At 48.2% G+C, this 22,500-nt stretch overlaps 1 protein-coding gene across 1 annotated transcript in view; it reads left to right on the forward strand.

Annotated features, from left to right (window-relative positions):
• Positions 1-17,751, forward strand: part of LOC124003163 — a 33,730-nt gene extending 15,979 nt beyond the window's left edge. Inside the window, exons 4-10 of the mRNA XM_046311230.1 lie at positions 1,238-1,304; positions 1,500-2,771; positions 9,328-10,086; positions 13,991-14,330; positions 14,919-15,160; positions 15,333-15,512; positions 16,070-17,751. Coding sequence (XP_046167186.1) covers positions 1,238-1,304; positions 1,500-2,771; positions 9,328-10,086; positions 13,991-14,330; positions 14,919-15,160; positions 15,333-15,512; positions 16,070-16,318 — 3,109 coding nt within the window. The 3' untranslated portion in view covers positions 16,319-17,751. The remainder of the gene's footprint in view (positions 1-1,237; positions 1,305-1,499; positions 2,772-9,327; positions 10,087-13,990; positions 14,331-14,918; positions 15,161-15,332; positions 15,513-16,069) is intronic.
• The last annotated feature ends 4,749 nt before the right edge of the window (positions 17,752-22,500 follow it).

Here is a 22,500-nt window from a genome sequence, read left to right on the forward strand (position 1 = left end):
CTCTCTTGCTCTCTCTCTCTGTTGCTCTCTCTCTCTCTCTCTCTCTCTGTTGCTCTCTCTCTCTCTCTCTCTCTCTGTTGCTCTCTCTCTCTGTTGCTCTCTCTCTCTGTTGCTCTCTCTCTCTGTTGCTCTCTCTCTGTTGCTCTCTCTCTCTCTCTCTGTTGCTCTCTCTCTCTCTCTGTTGCTCTCTCTCTCTCTCTCTCTGTTGCTCTCTCTCTCGCTCTCTCTGTTGCTCTCTCTCTGTTGCTCTCTCTCTCTCTGCTCTCTCTCTTGCTCTCTCTCTCTCTGTTGCTCTCTCTCTCTCTCTCTCTCTCTCTCTCTCTCTCTCTCTCTCTGTTGCTCTCTCTCTCTCTCTCTGTCTCTCTCTCTCTCTCTGTTGCTCTCTCTCTCTCTCTCTCTCTCTCTCTCTCTCTCTCTGTTCTCTCTCTCTCTCTCTCTCTCTCTCTCTCGCTCTCTCTCGCTCTCTCTCGCTCTCTCTCTCTCTCTCTGCTCTCTCTCGCTCTCTCTCTCTCTCTCTTGCTCCCTCTGTTGCGCTCTCTCTCCCTCTATTTCACTCCGTCTATATAAAGGTCTTATATCTGTGCAAGTCCTCTCTTTGTCTCTTCCTGCCAAACACACTTCAAAGCACTCTTACAGGGGGATCATGGAACTAAAATGATCCTGTGTGTGTGTGTGTGTTTGTGTGTGTGTGTGTGTGTCTCTCTTTCTCTCTGTTCAGTCTTAGTCAAACAAACGTCAAACTGTTATTCTTTAATTTTTTCTTCATTCAGATCCCTATGAGCTGACGCCATAGCAACCAACCGCTAGCTAGTCGTCCTGGGGACCGCTGTTCTGCTTTCACACACCCAGTCTGTCTCATATTGCACCCTATTGCCGATTATAGTGCAGTACTTTTGACCTGAGCTCATAGAGATTTGGTTAGCAATAGTGCCCTACGTAGGGAATATGGTGCGATTTTGGGGAAGCCACACCCAGGTCTTTTGATCATCCCTGTCTAACTGGAAGTTGGGATGTATGAGAAACAGGATGTTACATTAATAAACGTCTCCCTCATTTGGCTTTGAACTGTATCAGTCGAGGCCTAGATGTTATTACTTCAATAATTGTCTCAATCCCAATTCAACCCATCCCAGCCTATTGTATGCAGGCAGGCTAGGGTCGTATTTCAACGTATTTCACTGTTGTGACGTTGACTTTATCGGGTGATTAATTGTAATCCCTTTGTTTTCCCCCTCAGAGAGCGTGAGAGAGAACTCCACGGACCAAAGAAGAGGGGACCCAAACCCAAAAACCTTCCTGCCAAGGTATTGATTTAGATGTTCTTGTGCCACTATCACAACCACACCAGAATTAGGACTAGCTGAGATATTACCTGTCCCAATGAGAATGTAAGAGCAAGACAAACCTTTCCTGCTGGAAGTTATGATGATGATATTCTCCTTTTGAGTTTACGACTCAATTTACTTTCATCCCTCACTTTCTCTCTCCTCCCTTCTCAGGCACGTGGAGCCCAGAAGAGGGAGACCTCCACCCCTCGAGCTCCTCGCTCCACTTCTTCCTCTTCTCCTCGAGCCCCTCCATCCTCCTTCCCCTCCGCCTCTCCAGCGCCCTCCCCTAAACTCAACTCCCTGGCAGCGACACACAAGCTGAAGAAAGACATTCGCCGCTGCACTAGTATGTCCCGCCGCCCCTTACCTCGCCCCGACCCCCTGGCCTCTCCCGGATCCTTCTCCGGCTCCAGTGGGTTCCCCTCGCGGCCCCCCATCTCCCCCTTCTCAGAGACCGTCCGCATCCTCAATCGTCGCGTCAAACCACGCGAGGTCAAACGGGGTCGCATCATCCTAAACCTCAAGGTCATCGACAAACCAGGAAGTGGAGGCGGAGGAAGGGGCGGCGGGGGTAACCGGAGGGCGCCATCCGGCTCCATGTCCCTCCAAGGGGGTCGTCAGAACATCCCCTCCCGAAATAGGATCATAGGGAAGAGGAGTGGAGAGGCTCCGTACCGGCCCTTCCAGCCCATGCTGGGGTTCCCCATGTACGGGAAGCCGTTTGGTCTCCAGTGTGGCGGCCCCGGACCTCTACACCTTCCACACTCAGCTACAGGCTCCAGCACAGGGACCTCAGGGGATAGGGACACCCAGCCACCCCCCTCTCCCTCCAGCTCCAATGGATCCACCACACCCGCCCAGAACCATCCTACCGCTCCTGGACTTGGCACTGGGGCCTCTGCCTCTGGGTCGGCTCCCAACTTGAGCACCCAGGCTTCGGCCTCCTCTGCCCAGTCTACCCCTAACCACCCCCCAGAGCTCCAGAAGAACCAGAACGCCGAACAAGGACCAAACCCCCTCCTCCCCTCCCTCTCCTTTGCTTCTGGATCCTCCTCTTCCTCCTTTGATGAAGAGGAGGATGATGCTGATGCTCTGGACCTTTCTGCACCTCAGGAGGGGAAGAGGAAGCTTCGCCGTCGGCGCCGGCAGAAACGCCAGCCTCCCTCCGTCAGTACCGCTTCCCCTCCTCACCCCGCTGCCGCCAGCTCCTGCCCCTTGACCTCCAACCTTCAGAGGGTCCCCGCCGAGGGCGACCCCGACTGGCACCCGGAGAAGGTGGTGAGCAGCGCCAACGTGGTCGTGACCGACGTCACCACCAACCTCCTCACCGTCACTATCAAAGAGTTCCCCTCTCCCTCATCCCGCTCCTCCTCCCCCCAACCAATACACCCAGAAAATACCACCTCCTCACCCCAACTGAAGAACCCCCCACAACCCAAGCCATAGGAAGAGATCAAAGAAGTGGAGATGAATGAATTAGCCTGGCTCCCTGATCTGTTTGTGCTTTCTTGGCCAACTCCTGTGGTCATTGTCTGGGACCAGGCTAGGGAGTAATGCTGTATTAACACAGAAGGTTAAAAAAAACTTCCATTAATAATGAAATTCAGGCCATTTGAATATTGAAGAAGAGCGTTATTTTTTTTTGAACAGAACTATAAAAAGCTAAGAGCAGGGCGTGCAATATACATCTATAATAATGCTGATTGTCTAACTTTATGCAGCATGATTTCTCTTCTGAGGATCAATAAAGTTTATTCAATTCATGTCCACTCTCGCAACCGTGACTGTTTGGAGGCTGGTAACAGATACCGTCAGTCATAATAACGTTCAAATCAATTCAGTCTTTATTGTAGGGAAATTCATACAACCAATAAGTGTTTGTTATTTGTTCATATTTCTACCCATTTTCTCCATTGGAAGTCCAACTCTTTAAGGTTTAAATGAGGTGATGAAATGACGTTGCACTTGCTTTGTTGGGCTTCGGCAATACTGCATTTCTACATTGAGATATTTAGCAACGCACTTGACTCCATTGTTGACAACAGCCGTATTCTGTATCATTTCCGTATCCAATATCCACATGTGAATTTACAAGCCCTTCTCTCTCTCTCTCTCTCTCGAATGCACAGGCCGATATAAGTATATATTTATATGCACGCACAACGTTAATTCAGCTGCAAAAAGAATACAAATAAGCGAGGAAAGCATAGAAAGTTAAGTTATTGCTTTCCTTAGTGCCATGTTCCAACGCCTGCCTTTAACTCGCTGTCGCCTTCAAGATTCCGGAATGTCCAGTATTCCTGGAACCTCAGTCAAGACTCTAAACGGACTCTCTAATTATTGAAGCTGTGGACTGCATGGCGGGGGAGTAATGACGATGTAGTATGTAACTTATCCACCGTGAACTTCTCTTTGTACCTACCAGATATCCTCTGTGGAATAACCTGTAGTCCAAACCTCTCAATGGCCTTCTGACCCAGTTTGTGTTGACGTCCTGATATCCTGGTCCCAGATCTGACCATCTTCTGGTGCTGCCCCTGTTTCTATAGGGCCCCCCCTCTCTCCCCTGTTTCTATAGGCCCCCCCTCTCTCCCCTGTTTCTATAGGCCCCCCCTCTCTCCCCTGTTTCTATAGGCCCCCCTCTCTCCCCTGTTTCTATAGGCCCCCCTCTCTCCCCTGTTTCTATAGGCCCCCCCCTCTCCCCTGTTTCTATAGGGCCCCCCTCTCTCCCCTGTTTCTATAGGCCCCCCTCTCTCCCCTGTTTCTATAGGCTCCCCCCTCTCCCCCTGTTTCTATAGGGCCCCCCCTCTCTCCCCTGTTTCTATAGGGCCCCTCTCTCCCCTGTTTCTATAGGGCCTCTCTCCCCTGTTTCTATAGGGCCTCTCTCCCCTGTTTCTATAGGGCCTCCCCTCTCCCCTGTTTCTATAGGGCCCCCTCTCCCCTGTTTCTATAGGGCCCCCCTCTCCCCTGTTTCTATAGCCGCCCCCCTCTCTCCCCTGTTTCTATAGGGCCCCCCTCTCTCCCCTGTTTCTATAGGGCCCCCCTCTCTCCCCTGTTTCTATAGGGCCCCCCTCTCTCCCCTGTTTCTATAGGCCCCCCCACTCTCTCTCTCTGTCTGGTGTATTTGTACAATATTATTACAATATTTAAAAGCATGTGTTGCCTTATAGCTGCTCAGTTCCAACTCCACTGCATCTGGTCCGTATACTGTATTAGATCGATGGTTGATTGTCGTCTAGTCTTTGATACTGTGATAATAATAATAATAATACACATCCTACCACAAACACATCTTCATTCAGCTGTTAATGGATAAAAACAGATTCTCTTGACTGTCATTTGCTAAACCAGTAGATTTTATTGACTGTCATTGGCTAAACCAGTAGATTCTCTTTACTGTCATTGGCTAAACCAGTAGATTCTGTTGACTCATTGGTTAAGCCAGTAGAAGGAGTGTTCATGTACTTCTTGGTGGTGATTTAACAGTTGATATTAATAGGTAGCACAACTTGACATAGTGGCCTACATTTATACCAAGCAGGGCTCTAGATTTCTTTTGTTTAAAAAATATATATTTTCATTTGTCAATTTTTGGATGTAATTTCAAGAGCCATGTCATTGGCACTTTAATGTAATGACAAGAAGCCGACCTGAAGAATCAAATATGAAATGTTTGTCCATGTAAACTGTTTTATGGGGGGGTTCATTTCGAGGGCTTTTGCTTATGTACCTCATTATATATGTTTGAATGAAGCGTAATGTGTGTTGCTTTACCTTTTTGAATAATTACCTTTGATTGTTATTGTTGTTTTTGATTAATGTCCAATATGGGTTTGATAAGAATGAAAACCCCCCGATTTTAATGAATTATAAATGTGTATCCAGACTGCAGTTTGTGTCTCGTAATATTGGTAATATGAATGATGTACATTGAATTGTTGTTAATGGTAATAATGATGCTAATGACGAGGATAATGTCGATGGTAACGTTGTGATAATGTAGCTGAAGCATGTTTTGCGAGCCCTTATTGTACAGGTAAGGTGAGCGTGGTCATGTTGACATTCGTTCGTTGTTGCTTTCTGTATATGTTCTGTTGAATAAAAAACACCTCCAAGACCGTTCCTTTTGTCGTTCATCTCGTCAGTTCTTTACAGAGGAGTTCTCTGACCTCTTTTTATATGCTGATTCTGGTGAGTTTATCGCTTTAAGATTCAATCTGGAATCTTGGCTTTCAACTGAAGGAGAAGGTTGTATTTAATTCTCTATGGCTGGTTTCCAGGGCCCAGATCAAGCCTCGTCCTAGACTTGGTGTAGTAGGTCTGGGGAAACTGGCCTGAGCTCAGACCCCTGTTTGTAGTTCCCTGATGGTCCACATGGTGGCACTGGTAACACAGGTCACATGGCCAGGATGTTTGCTCTTAGCCTGCACTCAGAAAAGGTTTGAAGAGATGAAGGTTTGGGCCGATGGTTGTGCTTCCAGGGCTTTGGTGACCTTCAGGGGTTAGCCACGGAACACAGAAGTTGAGAGAATATCTGTGGACACACTATTGTGAGAAAAGATAGCAGCTTCTCTTCCCATTGTCCTTCCCACAACCTGTTTTAAGTATCTAGGTGTACACATCACAGACAAACATCAGACAGTGTGAAGAAGACGCAACAGTCACCCAAAACCCTGACAAACTTTTACAGATTGCACAATAGAGAGGATCCTGTTGGGCTGTATCACAGCCTGGTATGATGGCAACTGCACGGCCCTCTCCAGAGGATGGTGCGGTCTGCACAACGCATCACCTGGGGCAAACTACCTGCCCTCCATGATACCTACAGCACCCGATGTCACAGGAAGGCCAAAAAGATCATCAAGGACAACAACCACCCGAGCCACTGCCTGTTCACCCTGCTATCATCCAGAAAGCGAGGTCGGTACCGATACATCAAAGCTGGGACCGAAAGACTGAAAAACAGCTTTCATCTCAAGGTCATCAGACTGCTAAACAGAAATCACTAACTCAGAGAGGCTGCTGCCTACATTGAGACTCAATCAAGGGCCACTTTAATAAATGGATCACTAGTCACTTTATACAATACCACTCAAAATAATGCCTCTTTAATAATGTTTACATATCTAATGTATCACATGTATATACTGTATTTTATACCACCATTAGCATCCATGTCCTCAACTCTCTACCACCTTCTCCCATCCAGCCCAGCCCATACTCTGACAGGCCACCCATGGTCCCCCCTCCTCTCCCAACCCCAGCCAGCCCAGCCCATAGTCTGGCAGGCCACCCATGGTCCCCCCTCCTCTCCCAACCCCAGCCAGCCCAGCCCATAGTCTGGCAGGCCACCCATGGTCCCCCCTCCTCTCCCAACCCCAGCCAGCCCAGCCCATACTCTGACAGGCCACCCATGGTCCCCCCTCCTCTCCCAACCCCAGCCAGCCCAGCCCATACTCTGGCAGGCCACCCATGGTCCCCCCTCCTCTCCCAACCCCAGCCAGCCCAGCCCATACTCTGGCAGGCCACCCATGGTCCCCCCTCCTCTCCCAACCCCAGCCAGCCCAGCCCATACTCTGACAGGCCACCCATGGTCCCCCTCCTCTCCTCCAACCCATGGTCCCAGCCAGCCCAGCCCATACTCTGGCAGGCCACCCATGGTCCCCCTCCTCTCCCAACCCCAGCCAGCCCAGCCCATACTCTGGCAGGCCACCCATGGTCCCCCTCCTCTCCCAACCCCAGCCAGCCCAGCCCATACTCTGGCAGGCCACCCATGGTCCCCCTCCTCTCCCAACCCCAGCCAGCCCAGCCCATACTCTGGCAGGCCACCCATGGTCCCCCTCCTCTCCCAACCCCAGCCAGCCCAGCCCATACTCTGGCAGGCCACCCATGGTCCCCCCTCCTCTCCCAACCCCAGCCAGTCCTCCTCTGGATGGCCTCAAGCCTCTCTAGTTTGGTCTCTCTAGTCTGTTCCTCTTCCATTCTCTCCCAGAACCAGCCCATCCTCCCTTCTCCTCACCCTCTCTCCTCTCCCCATCTCTGGCTGGCCTCCCATTGCGGTTTATGGACTGGACAGATGGGACTTCCTAGTGTGATGGCTGTCACTCCAGGACATCTACAGCATCTGGTGTCACAGGAAGAAGAAGAACATCATCAAGGACCTCAGCCACCCACGTCATGTCCTGTTCACCCCGCTACCATCTAGAACCCGGAAACAGTACAGGTGCATCAAAGCTGGGACTGAGAGACTGAAAAACAGCTTCTATCTTCAGGCCTTCAGACTGTTAAATAGTCACCACTAGCCGGCCTCAGTACTCTGTCCTGAACCTTAGAGACTGCTGCCCTATGTACATAGTCATGGAACACTGGTCACTTTAATCATGTTTACATACTGTTTTACCCCCTTCGTATGTATATAATGTATTCTAGTCAAGGCTTATCCTAACTACTGCAGTACACCTTTTCTACTCATAAACTGTCCATACTGTCTATGCCCACCATCATATACATACACTGAGTACACAAAACATTATGAACACCTGCTCTTTCCATGACAGACTGACCAGGTGAATCCAGATGAAAGCAATGATCCCTTATTGATTTACCTTATTAAATCCACTTCAATCAGTGTAGATGAAGGGGAGGAGACGGGTTAAAGAAGGATTTTTAAGCCTTGAGACAATTGAGACATGGACTGTGTGTGTGTGCCATTCAGAGGGCGAATGGGCAAGACAGAATATTTAAGTGCCTTTGAACAGCTGTGGTAGTTGGTGCCAGGCCACTGGCTTGTGCCAAGAACTGCAACACTGCCGGGTTTTTCACGCTCAACAGTGTCCTGTGTGTATCGAGAATGGTCCATCACCCAAAGGACATCCAGCCAACTTGACACAACTATAGGAAGCATTGGTGACAACTTGGGCCAGCATCCCTGCGGAACACTTTCGACACGTAGAGTCCATGCCCCGACAGAGTGAGGCTGTTCTGAGTGCGGGGATTTGACTGTATTGTTTTGTGTTGTTAGATATTACTACACAGCTGGAGATAAAAACATAACAATTTCGCTGCACCTGCGATACAATCTGCAAAATATGTAGGCGACCAATAACGTTTAATTTGATTTGATTTACTAGAGTATATTGTCCAGGCAGACTAGACTAGACTCGTGCTGTGCGTGGGGGATATCGTATCGAAGTGTAGGTTTATGTTCCGGTCTGGTAATAGAGGATGTATGCCTCATACACACTTCTGCTGTGAGCGCGCACATACACACACACAATCCATAAACGGGTGTAGTATTTTGGCCTCTCTCTCTCTCTCTCTCTCTCACACACACACACACACACACACACACACACACACACACACACACACACACACACACACACACACACACACACACACACACACACACACACACACACACACACACACACACACACACACACACACACACACACACACACACACACACACACACTAGATGGTGTTTATAATGTTATTTTCCTCTTCACCTCCAATGACGCATCCCACACATACACACCATCCACTCCCTCGTCTGTCTCCCCACCTACTCTGTCACGGTTCCCATAGTAACTACGGACGGAGGACAGGAGCGGAGCTTAGCAACACCGAGAGAGGGAGACGGTCTTTCGATTTAGGCCTGCTGACAGAAAAATTCGGTATTTCTACATTTAGAGAAAAACGCAACAAACGCGTCTGTCAACCGCTGTCGTTTGTTTTCTGCGCGTTGGGAGTTTTTTTTAGGGGTGGCGTATTATAATATAGGCCTAGGTTATTCGTTTTATTTAATCATAGAAAAAAGCAGGTAGATTAATCAACTGATAGCCTATCGAGGAGCGGATTATGAAATCGCACGAGTGATGATGGCTATAGCATTTGCATAGCCTAGTGTAATCTAGATTGTGAGGGAGAAAACTGACCTTATTTTTCAGTAGAATATATCTTGCCAACTGAATTTGATCTCTGATTTGTAGGCTAATCTATCGATCGCTTTAGCCCATCTCGCCGCGCTGCCGCTATGAAGTTCGTTGTAGTCTTGGTCGGTGCTGGTTCTGTGGTTTTCCTCGGCGCGGTCATCTGCATCATCGCCAGTGTTTACCCGCGGAAAGCTGCCGCGCCCCAGGACCTGTCCGACAACGCGACTCTGTCTGCTGAGCCCTTGTTTTCCCTCGGCTCGGTGGCTCACGCCGGTCCATTGGGCGCTCTCCATGGTGCTGAATCCTACGAGGGCGGCGGAGGAGGCGGCTTGGGGCTGGGGGGTCCCACCACTCTCAACGAGCTCAGCCCCGGGGAGGTGACCGGTGATGGTGGAGGGGCGCCGAAGCAGTTCAGTTTCAGCCGGCTCATCTGCACTCCGATTCCCGCCGGAGAATGCAATGCCAAGAGCATGAAGCAGCAGGCGGACGACCCTTCACTCTATGTGGATGAAGACTGGAGCTACCTCCGGACCACCGCGGACGACCTCCGGCAGACGGTGGTGCAGCAGAACGGCCAGATACTCATAGATCAGCGGACCATCCGTGAGCTGTCGGGGAAACTATCGGAGTGCGAGACCGGCCTGGAGGACGGGAGTCCCGGGCACTCCGAGAGGAGCCTGGGCGCCTGGGCGGGAAACCGCCGACTCATGGCCGGGGATGATGTGACCTCATCGGCCGCTGTGCAGCTGCAGACCGCTAGAGCCGTGGAGGAGCTAGAGAGGGCCATTCTCAACCTGAAAGACCGCATCGAGAAACTGGAGGTGGGTTGGGTGAATACTGAGTATAGCTTACCCTATAGCCCAAAGCCACAGATTGTAGTCATATACAGTATCGATATAAACTAGCTATAAGAAAACATACGAATAAGCTACTTTTGTAAAACGTTTCAACAGTAGAGATAATGCGCCTTGGGAGAGCGTATAACACACGTTAGCGCCTCGAGGGGCGCTTTTGATAGGTTTAACCTATATGTCCCAGTGTGTTTTATAATGTCTTGATCATCTCCAGTCAGTCACTGAGCGAGGCCTATAGGCTACTACGGTTAGCATATGTATTATTTATATGATCAAGGGAGATTTATGCAATATGACTACATGGTTACTGATTGCTTGCCCCCAAACAAATTGAATCTTTCAGTAGATAATCCAAAATAATGAAAAGCATGTCGCCACCAATTGTTAGCAATATCCAACACCGACAGAAAGACAGACAGACATGTTGCACCACCCAACGTCTCAACCTTATGCAACAAATAGGCTACAATATCAGCTCGGAAACAGAGGCGTCCTAATTTCAGAACCCCCACTTGGCGCGCCCGTGATGCATGGGGCGAGGCATAGGCTATATCACGTGATAACGATTGACTTCAGGACCTCTAACTCACCCCGACCCTTCCTCCTCCCTCCCTCCTGACTTGATAGACATCAGGATCCCTGATTCCCTCCCTCCTCCACATCAATCCATCCATCCAACTCACAGCCTCTCTCATCAGCATCATTACATGCACCGGCTCCCTCAGTGCAAGGGGATATAGTTTCTTTCATTTGCTGTCTCTCCCCCCTCACCACGCAGCTCTTACATCCACATCCGTCCACATCAATAAAATATGAAGGGATGCTGGATGAAGAGAGGAGAGACCTTGAGATTTAAGCCATACTGTGTGTGTGTGTGTGTATGTGTGTGTGTGTGTACACCTGTGTTTTTGCTGTAGCTTGCTGTCTTAAAGGTATTGAGTGTGTACGTGTCAGAGAGAGTAAGAGAGAGGTGTGTGTGTGTGAGAGAGAGAGAGAGAGAGAGAGAGAGAGAGAGAGAGAGAGAGAGAGAGAGAGAGAGAGAGAGAGAGAGAGAGAGAGAGAGAGAGAGAGAGAGAGAGAAGACAGAGAGGGAGAGAAAGTGAGAGAGAGAGAAAGGACAGAGTAAATGAGAGAGGATGAGAGAGTGAGAGAGAGAGAGCTGAGAGAGCTAGGGGGTTGAGGAAGATCGTGAGAGAGAGAGAGAGAGAGAGAGAGAGAGAGAGAGAGAGAGAGAGAGAGAGAGAGAGAGAGAGAAAATGAGAAAGAGACAGAGAGAGAGAGAGAGGGGGGGAGGGGGAGAGAGGGGGAGAGAGGGGGAGAGATGGAGAGTCAGTCTGATGTAAGAGAGGCTATTTTATTGCTTGAGACACTTAACATTTCCCAGTGCATTATAGCATACTGCACAGTCCAGGAACAGTGAGTGTGAATGTAGTCTATAGCTGTCCTGGCATTCAATCTCTCCTCACGCCAATTATCTCTCTCTCTCTCCCTCTGTCTCTCTCTTGCTCTCTCTGCCTCCCATCTTCTCTTTCAGTCTGTCTGTGTGCATGTCTGTCTCTTGTTGCTCTCTCTTGTCGCAACCCTCTCACTTTACTCGTACTTAGTTGCTCTCTCTCTCTCTCTCTCTCTCTCTCTCTCTCTCTCTCTCTCTCTCTCTCTCTCATACTCTGTCTCTCTTTCTCCATCCTTCCTCTTTCACCTACACCTACTAATTTCTCTCTTCATTCCTCTCTATTCACCCCCCTCTCTCTCTCTCTCTCTCTCTCTCTCTTCCTCTCTATTCACCTCCCCTCTCTCTCTCTCTCTCTCTCTCTCTCTCTCTCTCTCTCTCTCTCTCTCTCTCCCTTCCTCTCTATTCATCTCCCCTCTCTCTCTCTCTCTCTCTCTCTCTCTCTCTCTCTCTCTCTCTCTCTCTCTCTCTCTCTCTCTCTCTCCCTTCCTCTATATTCATCTCCCCTCTCCCTCTCTCTCTCTCTCTCTCTCTCTCTCTCTCTCTCTCTCTCTCTCTCTCTCTCTCTCTCTCTCTCTCTCTCTCTCCTTCCTCTCTATCCATCTCCTCTCTCCATCTCCCTCTCTCTCTCTCTCTCTCTCTCTCTCTCTCTCTCTCTCTCTCTCTCTCTCTCTCTCTCTCTCTCTCTCTCTCTCTCTCTCTCTCTCTCTCCCTTCCTCTCTATTCATCTCCCCTCTCTCTCTCTCTCTCTCTCTCTCTCTCTCTCTCTCTCTCTCTCTCTCTCTCTCTCTCTCTCTCTCTCTCTCTCCTCCTTCCTCTCTATTCATCTCCCCTCTCTCTCTCTCTCTCTCTCTCTCTCTCTCTCTCTCTCTCTCTCTCTCTCTCTCTCTCTCTCTTCCTCTATATTCATCTCCCCTCTCTCTCTCTCTCTCTCTCTCTCTCTCTCTCTCTCTCTCTCTCTCTCTCTCTCTCTCTCTCTCTCTCTCTCTTCCTCTCTATCCATCTCCCTCTCTCTCTCTCTCTCTCTCTCTCTCTCTCTCTATTCATCTCTCTCTCTCTCTCTCTCTCTCTCTCTCTCTCTCTCTCTCTCTCTCTCTCTCTCTCTCTCTCTCTCTCCTTCCTCTCTATCCATCTCCCCTCTCTCTCTCTCTCTCTCTCTCTCTCTCTCTCTCTCTCTCTCTCTCTCTCTCTCTCTCTCTCTCTCTCTCTCTCTCTCTCTCTCTCTCTCTCTCTCTCTCTCCTTCCTCTATATTCATCTCCCCTCCCTCTCTCTCTCTCTCTCTCTCTCTCTCTCTCTCTCTCTCTCTCTCTCTCTCTCTCTCTCTCTCTCTCTCTCTCTCCCTTCCTCTTTATTCACCTCCTCTCTCTCTCTCCACTTTAACCCTCTTTCTATCTGCCTGCCTGTCTTTTCGTTGTTTTCTTAAAGATGCCGTAAGTCATGTCAGAAGCTAGCATATTAATGATTTACCAACAACAACTGAACAGTCCAATAAAACTACACCACATAGTGGTCTAACAACAATATCTAGACTCTAGCAGGTAAGTTTAGAGTCAGAGTGCAATGTTTATTTAGTTTCAAAGCACAAACGTTTGTTAGCACATTTCTCAACCTGGCTTTAACTATGGAGGGAGCTATCCTGCCCCGCTAATTAATAATATATAATAATAATAATAATAATAATAATAATATGCCATTTAGCAGACGCTTTTATCCAAAGCGACTTACAGTCATGTGTGCATACATTCTACGTATGGGTGGTCCCGGGGATCGAACCCACTACCCTGGCGTTACAACCGCCATGCTCTACCAACTGAGCTACAGTTGCAGTTACAGCTAATTGCAAGGGGGTTGTCTAGCAACACAAACCCCTGAGAGAGTCAAAGTCTGCATTGCATATGACACATTCCCATGATTTGTAAATCTGTACCTCACAAAATAACTAGATACAGAGCATTCGGGAAATATGCAGACCCCTTCACTTTTTACACATTTTGTTATGTTACAGCCTTATTCTAAAATGGATGAAATAGTTTTTTCCCTTCATCAATCTAAACACAATACAAAAACTGAAATATTACAGTTACATACATTAAGTATTCAGACTCTTTACTCAGTACTTTGTTGATGCACCTCTCTCTCTCTCTCTCTCTCTCTCTCTCTCTCTCTCTCTCTCTCTCTCTCTCTCTCTCTCTCTCTCTCTTTCTCTTTCTCTCTGTCTTTCTCTCTCTCTTTCTCTCTGTCTGCCTCTCTCTCTCTGTCTCTCTCTCTCTATCTCTCTCTCTCTGTCTCTCTGTCGCTCTCTCTGTCTCTCTCTCTGTCTCTCCCTCCTTGCACTATCACTCACTCCTCCACAACCTCCTCTTTTCTTTCTCTCCCTCCATACTAATCCCTTCCTCTTCTCTTTCTCTCTCCTCTCACAGTTGGAGATCGGCCCTGCTGCCCTGAACCTCTCCGTTGAGACTCCATCCCCCAGCGCCGGTGTGGGCGTCAGCAGTGGCATCGCTACTAAAGTTCAAGGGTCACCGTCATCAGCATCAACGACAGGAGGCGGTAGTGTATCCTCGGGGGGGCGAAAGGCCCCTGGGGGCCCTGGCAGAGGAGGCGGAGGCCCCTGGAAGGACCTGGAAGGAGAGCTGGAGAGGAAGATTGAGATGCTGGAGAAAGAGCGGAAGGCGCTGAGGAAGGAGACACAGACACATCACAAACAGATAGACCAAGGGATTGATACTCTACACCACCGCATTGCAGAGCTGGAACAGAGTGAGTGGAACAGAAAGGGGGAGGAGGGAGGAGGGAGGAGGGAGGAGGGAGGAGGGAGGAGGGAGGAGGGAACTAAAAGAAGGTCAAATAAGTTGAGCCCAGATTTGCTGGAAAGCAAAGTAGATAAGAAGGACAAAACGGTAACTTCTTCTTTTACTACAACTACTACTACTATCTGTTTCCCAGAGCCACATGTAAACCATCTCTCCCTCCCTCTCTCCTTCAGTCTGACAGAGGACAACTACCCTGATGTCCTCTCCTTCCCCATGAGGACCAAGTACATGTAACAACCATCTCTCTCCCCTCCTTCTCCATCTCTCTCCCCTCCTTCTCCATCTCTCTCCCCTCCCTCTCCATCTCTCTCCCCTCCTTCTCCATCTCTCTCCCCTCCTTCTCCATCTCTCTCCCCTCCCTCTCCATCTCTCTCCCCTCCTTCTCTATCTCTCTCCCCTCCTTCTCCATCTCTCTCCCCTCCCTCTCCATCTCTCTCCCTCCTTCTCCATCTCTCTCCCCTCCTTTTCATCTCTCTCCCCTCCTTCTCCATCTCTCTCCCCTCCTTCTCCATCTCTCCCTCCCTCTCTCCTTCAGGTCTGACAGAGTACAACTATCCAGACGGCTATGTCCTCTCCTTCCCCGTGAGGACCAGATACATGTACGGCCTGGTGCGGAGAGAAATGCCTGAGATGTATGCCTTCACCGCCTGCGTCTGGCTCAAGGTGAAAGAGGGGGGTATCGGTACCCCCTTCTCCTACTCCGTCCCGGGACAACCCAACGAGCTGGTGCTGCTGCAGGGGATACACAACCCTGTAGAGCTTCTTATCAACGACAAGGTAGGAGTGTGTGTGTGTGTGTCATTATCATATTCATTACTGAAACATATCAGTTATCTCCTCCTATTGTTCATACTTGTATAGTTTTATGAATAACATTGATTGGTCGATTGGTTGATTGATTGATCGACTGATTGGTGATTGAGCTAAATGTCCCTCCCCTCACTTCTAGGTAGCTCAGCTGCCCCTGTCCCTTGCCCAGGGTGTGTGGGAGCACATATGTTTGAGCTGGACCCTCAGAGACGGGGTATGGAAGGCCTACCAGGGGGGGAAGCTGAAGGGGCGCGGAGAGGGGCTGGCCGCATGGCACCCCATCAAGCCAGGAGGAGTGCTCATTCTGGGGCAGGAGCAGGTGGGTGAGAGGGATGGAGGTCTGGAGGGGTGGAGAGTTAGAGGGATGGAGGTCTGGTGGAGAGTTTGAGGTCTGGAGGGGTGGAGAGTTAGAGGGATGGAGGTCTGGTGGAGAGTTGGAGAGTTAGAGGGATGGAGTGATGGAGGGGTGGAGAGTTAGAGGGATGGAGTGATGGGTGGTGGAAGGATGGAGGGGTGGAGGGATGAGAGATTGAGGGGGGGGTGGCTTATCCTGTGGCAAGAGGAAGTGAGAAGGGTGGGGTCGAGGTGGAGGGAGGAGGAATGGAGAGATGGATGGGGTGGAGTGATAGAGGGATAGAAGGGTAATAAGAAACCTTGAGAGGAACCAGACTTTTCTGTCAGGCTGGGTGGCTGGCTGGGTGGGTGGCTGGCTGGGTGGCTGGCTGGCTGGCTGGGTGGCTGGCTGGCTGGCTTGGTGACTGGCTGGCTGGCTGGCTGGGTGGCTGGCTGGCTGGGTGGATGAGTTGTATTGTAATCCCTGATCTCTCTCTTTCTCTTTCACTCTATCATCTCTATCATATTATATTTCCTTTCTAGGACACGCTGGGCGGTCGTTTCGACGCCTCCCAGGCCCTGGTTGGGGAGCTCTCCCAGTTCAACCTGTGGGACAGGGTCCTGAAGCCTGCTGAGGTATCCGCTCTAGCTGCCTGTTCCTTGGGCACACTGGGCAATGTGGCCCCCTGGACAGACCAGGACGTGGAGGTCTACGGAGGGGCCACCAAGGAGGCTGTAGACCCCTGCAACCAGCCACCCCGGGCCAGCCCCAGCTCTAGCCCTAAACAGTGAGGGGTTAGATGGGTTGGTAGAGGGGTCTCTTGGTTGTTATAAAGGGGAGCCGCTCAGTGAGGCCAGAGGGGTAGTTGGTTTGTTGATGCTCCTTATAAGAGGGGGGTTTAAAGGTGTTTTTTTGGGGCAGGGGTTGTGTGATGGGAAACTGGGGTAGAGATGGAGAGTCAGTTGAGTTGTTTTAAAGGGGGATTGCTATTTCCAAGAGAGGGTGGGTGTGCTTGAGGAAGCCTTTCGGAGGGTCTGGGATCAGGGGGCGTAGAGATTAGTTGAGTAGGAGTGTTGTTATCCGGGTGTTGTTCACCCACTGAAGGTGTTAACATCAACAGCGCCACAGCTGTTGAGAACAACACCCAGACTAGCTTTAGGCTCTCAGCCCCCAAGGGGAGAGCTACATACACCACGCCTCATCACATCTCATCTCATCACGTGTTCTGAAGCTTGTGCTTCTAACTTCGGAATAGGGATTTTCTTCCTCTTTTGGAGATGTGTTGCTACTCAGCTGTGTTTGTGATCAACAACGGCTCGGTAAAAGTGAGCGTCTGGACTGCTTTTTCTACTGCGCATTTTGTTGATTTTCTTTGCAGCAATGTTGTTTTTTTCTAACACAGTCTCCTTTCTATGTATGTGTGTTACGTGCTTTCAGATCAACCTGTTGCGACTCACAAAACCTCTCACAAAAATACAATTGTAACGGCCCAGCACAACGTATTGCCAGAGAGATAGCTGTTGCGAGTCACATGGATCATGTAAATTAAGATGTCAATTGATTTCTTAGATTCATAACATCCATCTGGTTGACTTAAAGAGGCAATCTGTTGAGTGATTCGTACATCCACTGTGGCAGGGTGTCCGCTTTGTTGTTGTTTCAACTGCAGATTCGCCCTTTACAGTGATTTGTGACCTGTCTCAGTGTTTTTTTTAAATGTAAAGCTGATGGAATGGAATGTATATCTGTATGCATGAGAAAAGCTTTTTCAAAATTAGAGGTCAGAGGTCAGATTTCTAAATAGTCCTGTTTCCAAGACAGCAACAACACAAAAACGTACAACAATATTAACTATTGAATGGTGCGCTTCACCCCACAAAGGCCAAAATTAATACGCACCTCAAAGAATGTGTATTTAGCTTGATCTTACCTTCACAGAATTGCTTAATAAGTGGGTACAGAAGGGACATTGGGACACTGATGTTGAGTTGGGGGGTGTAGTGAAGAAAAGTGTACCCGGATTATTGGGTGTCCTTCCCCCACTTCACCATTGACATATGGTTGTAAAGTGCCTGTCTGGGTATTACACGCCCAATGCACATGTCAAATGTATTTTATTCTCTCTCTCTCTCTCTCTCTCTCTCTCTCTCTCTCTCTCTCTCTCTCTCTCTCTCTCTCTCTCTCTCTCTCTCTCTCTCTCTCTCTCTCTCTCTCTCTCTCTCTCTCTCTCTCTCTCTCTCTCTCTCTCTCTCTCTCTCTCTCTCTCTCTCTCTCTCTCTCTCTCTCTCTCTCTCTCTCTCTCTCTCTTCTCTCTCTCTCTCTCTCTCTCTCTCTCTCTCTCTCTCTCTCTCTCTCTCTCTCTCTCTCTCTCTCTCTCTCTCTCTCTCTCTCTCTCTTTCTCTCTTTCTCTCTCTCTCTCTCTCGCTCTCTCTCTCTCTCTTTCTCTCTTTCTCTCTCTCGTTCTCTCTCTCTCGCTCTCTCTCATTCTCTCTCTCTCTCTCTCTCTCTCTCTCTCTCTCTCTCTCTCTCTCTCTCTCTCTCTCTCTCTCTCTCTCTCTCTCTCTCTTCTCTCTCTCTTTCTCTCTTTCTCTCTCGTTCTCTCTCTCTCGCTCTCATTCTCTCTCTCTCTCTCTCTCTCTCTCTCTCTCTCTCTCTCTCTCTCTCTCTCTCTCTCTCTCTCGCTCTCTCTCATTCTCTCTCTCTCCTGCTATTGGTTATGATGTTATTGTAACCAGCTGTGATGTCAGTAAGTGTTGTGCTTGTTCATCTTGTGCACCTCCATGGATCTTCTATGATATTGTGACAATATGTGGATGAATAAAATAAAATGTTTATGATGTCGTAAGGAGGTACGTTTTGGCTCACTGTGTGTGTATGGTCAAATCCTGTGTGTGTGTGTGTCGTGACTGGTCCTCCACCCACACAGAAGGAACTGTGGAGTTGAACTGTGCTGCTCTCTGATCTAGTATCATCTCTCCCACACTAACTGTTATGTATCTGTCTCTTTCTCTAAAAGGTATACTGTTATGTATCTGTCTCTTTCTCTTAAAGGGATTCTTTATGTATCTGTCTCTTTCTCTTAAAGGGATACTGTTATGTATCTGTCTCTTTCTCTTAAAGGGATACTGTTATGTATCTGTCTCTTTCTCTTAAAGGGATTCTTTATGTATCTGTCTCTTTCTCTAAAAGGGATACTGTTATGTATCTGTCTCTCTCTCTTAAAGGGATACTGTTATGTATCTGTCTCTTTCTCTTAAAGGGATACTTTATGTATCTGTCTCTCTCTCTAAAGGGATACTGTTATGTATCTGTCTCTCTTTATGTATCTGTTTCTTTTTCTTAAAGGGATTCTTTATGTAGCTGCCTCTCTCTCTAAAAGGTATACTCTATGTATCTGTCTCTCTCTCTCTTAAAGGTATACTCTATGTATCTGTCTCTCTCTCTCTTAAAGGTATACTCTATGTATCTGTCTCTCTCTCTCTCTTAAAGGTATACTCTATGTATCTGTCTCTCTCTCTTAAAGGTATACTCTATGTATCTGTCTCTCTCTCTTAAAGGTATACTCTATGTATCTGTCTCTCTCTCTCTAAAAGGGATACTGTTATGTATCTGTCTCTCTCTCTAAAAGGTATACTCTATGTATCTGTCTCTCTCTCTCTTAAAGGTATACTCTATGTATCTGTCTCTCTCTCTTAAAGGTATACTCTATGTATCTGTCTCTCTCTCTCTTAAAGGTATACTCTATGTATCTGTCTCTCTCTCTTAAAGGTATACTCTATGTATCTGTCTCCCTCTCTCTTAAAGGTATACTCTATGTATCTGTCTCTCTCTTAAAGGTATACTCTATGTATCTGTCTCTTTCACTTAAAGGTATACTCTATGTATCTGTCTCTTTCACTTAAAGGGATACTTTATGTATCTGTCTCTTTCACTTAAAGGGATACTTTATGTATCTGTCTCTTTCACTTAAAGGGATACTTTATGTATCTGTCTCTTTCACTTAAAGGGATACTTTATGTATCTGTCTCTTTCACTTAAAGGGATACTTTATGTATCTGTCTCTTTCACTTAAAGGTATACTCTATGTATCTGTCTCTTTCACTTAAAGGGATACTTTATGTATCTGTCTCTTTCACTTAAAGGGATACTTTATGTATCTGTCTCTTTCACTTAAAGGGATACTTTATGTATCTGTCTCTTTCACTTAAAGGGATACTTTATGTATCTGTCTCTTTCACTTAAAGGGATACTCTATGTATCTGTCTCTTTCACTTAAAGGGATACTTTCAGGGATACTTCCCCAGAGTCAGATGAACTTGTGGATGCCATTTTAATGTCTTTGTGTCCAGTATGAAGCAAATTAGAGGTGGTTTCATATTCCAATGCTAACTAGCATTAGCACAATGAATGGAATAGCATGCTACAATGAATAACATGCTAGCAGATACCCATAGACTTCCAGTCATTGGGCTGACGCCAGTTAGCAATTGCGCGAGCCCTAGTTAGCAACATCTGTTGCTAACTAGGGCTCCGTAAGGCTATCAAACAAGCTAAGCGTCAGTACAGAGACAAAGTGGAATCTCAATTCAATGGCTCAGACACAAGAGGCATGTGGCAGGGTCTACAGTCAATCACGGACTACAAGATGAAATCCAGCCCAGTCACGGACCAGGATGTCTTGCTCCCAGGCAGACTAAATAACTTTTTTGCCCGCTTTGAGGACAATACAGTGCCACTGACACGGCCTGCAACGGAAACATGCAGTCTCTCCTTCACTGCAGCCGAGGTGAGTAAGACATTTAAACGTGTTAACCCTCGCAAGGCTGCAGGCCCAGACGGCATCCCCAGCCGCGCCCTCCGAGCATGCGCAGACCAGCTGGCCGGTGTGTTTACGGACATATTCAATCAATCCCTATACCAGTCTGCTGTTCCCACATGCTTCAAGAGGGCCACCATTGTTCCTGTTCCCAAGAAAGCTAAGGTAACTGAGCTAAACGACTACCGCCCCGTAGCACTCACTTCCGTCATCATGAAGTGCTTTGAGAGACTAGTCAAGGACCATATCACCTCCACCCTACCTGACACCCTAGACCCACTCCAATTTGCTTACCGCCCAAATAGGTCCACAGACGATGCAATCTCAACCACACTGCACACTGCCCTAACCCACCTGGACAAGAGGAATACCTATGTGAGAATGCTGTTCATCGACTACAGCTCGGCATTCAACACCATAGTACCCTCCAAGCTCGTCATCAAGCTCGAGACCCTGGGTCTCGACCCCGCCCTGTGCAACTGGGTACTGGACTTCCTGACGGGCCGCCCCAGGTGGTGAGGGTAGGCAACAACATCTCCTCCCCGCTGATCCTCAACACGGGGGCCCCACAAGGGTGCGTTCTGAGCCCTCTCCTGTACTCCCTGTTCACCCACGACTGCGTGGCCACGCACGCCTCCAACTCAATCATCAAGTTGCGGACGACACAACAGTGGTAGGCTTGATTACCAACAACGACGAGACGGCCTACAGGGAGGAGGTGAGGGCCCTTGGAGTGTGGTGTCAGGAAAATAACCTCACACTCAACGTCAACAAAACTAAGGAGATGATTGTGGACTTCAGGAAACAGCAGAGGGAACACCCCCTATCCACATCGATGGAACAGTAGTGGAGAGGGTAGCTAGTTTTAAGTTCCTCGGCATACACATCACAGACAAACTGAATTGGTCCACTCACACTGACAGCGTCGTGAAGAAGGCGCAGCAGCGCCTATTCAACCTCAGGAGGCTGAAAAAATTCGGCTTGTCACCAAAAGCACTCACAAACTTCTACAGATGCACAATCGAGAGCATCCTGGCGGGCTGTATCACCGCCTGGTACGGCAACTGCTCCGCCCTCAACCGTAAGGCTCTCCAGAGGGTAGTGAGGACTGCACAACGCATCACCGGGGCAAACTACCTGCCCTCCAGGACACCTACACCACCCGTTGTTACAGGAAGGCCATAAAGATCATCAAGGACATCAACCACCCGAACCACTGCCTGTTCACCCCGCTATCATCCAGAAGGCGAGGTCAGTACAGGTGCATCAAAGCTGGGACCGAGAGACTGAAAAACAGCTTCTATCTCAAGGCCATCAGACTGTTAAATAGCCACCACTAACATTGAGTGGCTGCTGCCAACACACTGTCATTGACACTGACCCAACTCCAGCCATTTTAATAATGGGAATTGATGGAAATGATGTAAATATATATATATATATATATCACTAGCCACTTTAAACAATGCTACCTTATATAATGTTACTTACCCTACATTATTCATCTCATATGCATATGTATATACTGTACTCTACAACATCGACTGCATCCTTATGTAACACATGTATCACTAGCCACTTTAACTATGCCACTTTGTTTACTTTGTCTACACACTCATCTCATATGTATATACTGTACTCGATACCATCTACTGTATGCTGCTCTGTACCATCACTCATTCATATATCCTTATGTACATGTTCCTTATCCCCTTACACTGTGTATAAGACAGTAGTTTTTTTTGGAATTGTTAGTTAGATTACTTGTTGGTTATCACTGCATTGTCGGAACTAGAAGCACAAGCATTTCGCTACACTCGCATTAACATCTGCTAACCATGTGTATGTGACAAATAAAATTTGATTTGATTTGATTTGATTTTGATTTGAACATCCTTCAAACTGTTTGTTTGTTGAACATCTTTGTTATTCTGTCTACCCACTTCAACACTATATTTTTGCCTCTACTTTATAATCTTTGTTAGGTCCCCCTCTCTCTGTCTCTATCTATTTCCCAGTTAAGCACACACACACACACACACACACACACACACACACACACACACACACACACACACACACACACACACACACACACACACACACACACACACACACACACACACACACACACACACACACACACACACACACACA

This window comes from Oncorhynchus gorbuscha, linkage group LG18 (genome assembly GCF_021184085.1).
Source record: "Oncorhynchus gorbuscha isolate QuinsamMale2020 ecotype Even-year linkage group LG18, OgorEven_v1.0, whole genome shotgun sequence".
Classification (NCBI taxonomy): Eukaryota; Metazoa; Chordata; class Actinopteri; order Salmoniformes; family Salmonidae; genus Oncorhynchus; species Oncorhynchus gorbuscha.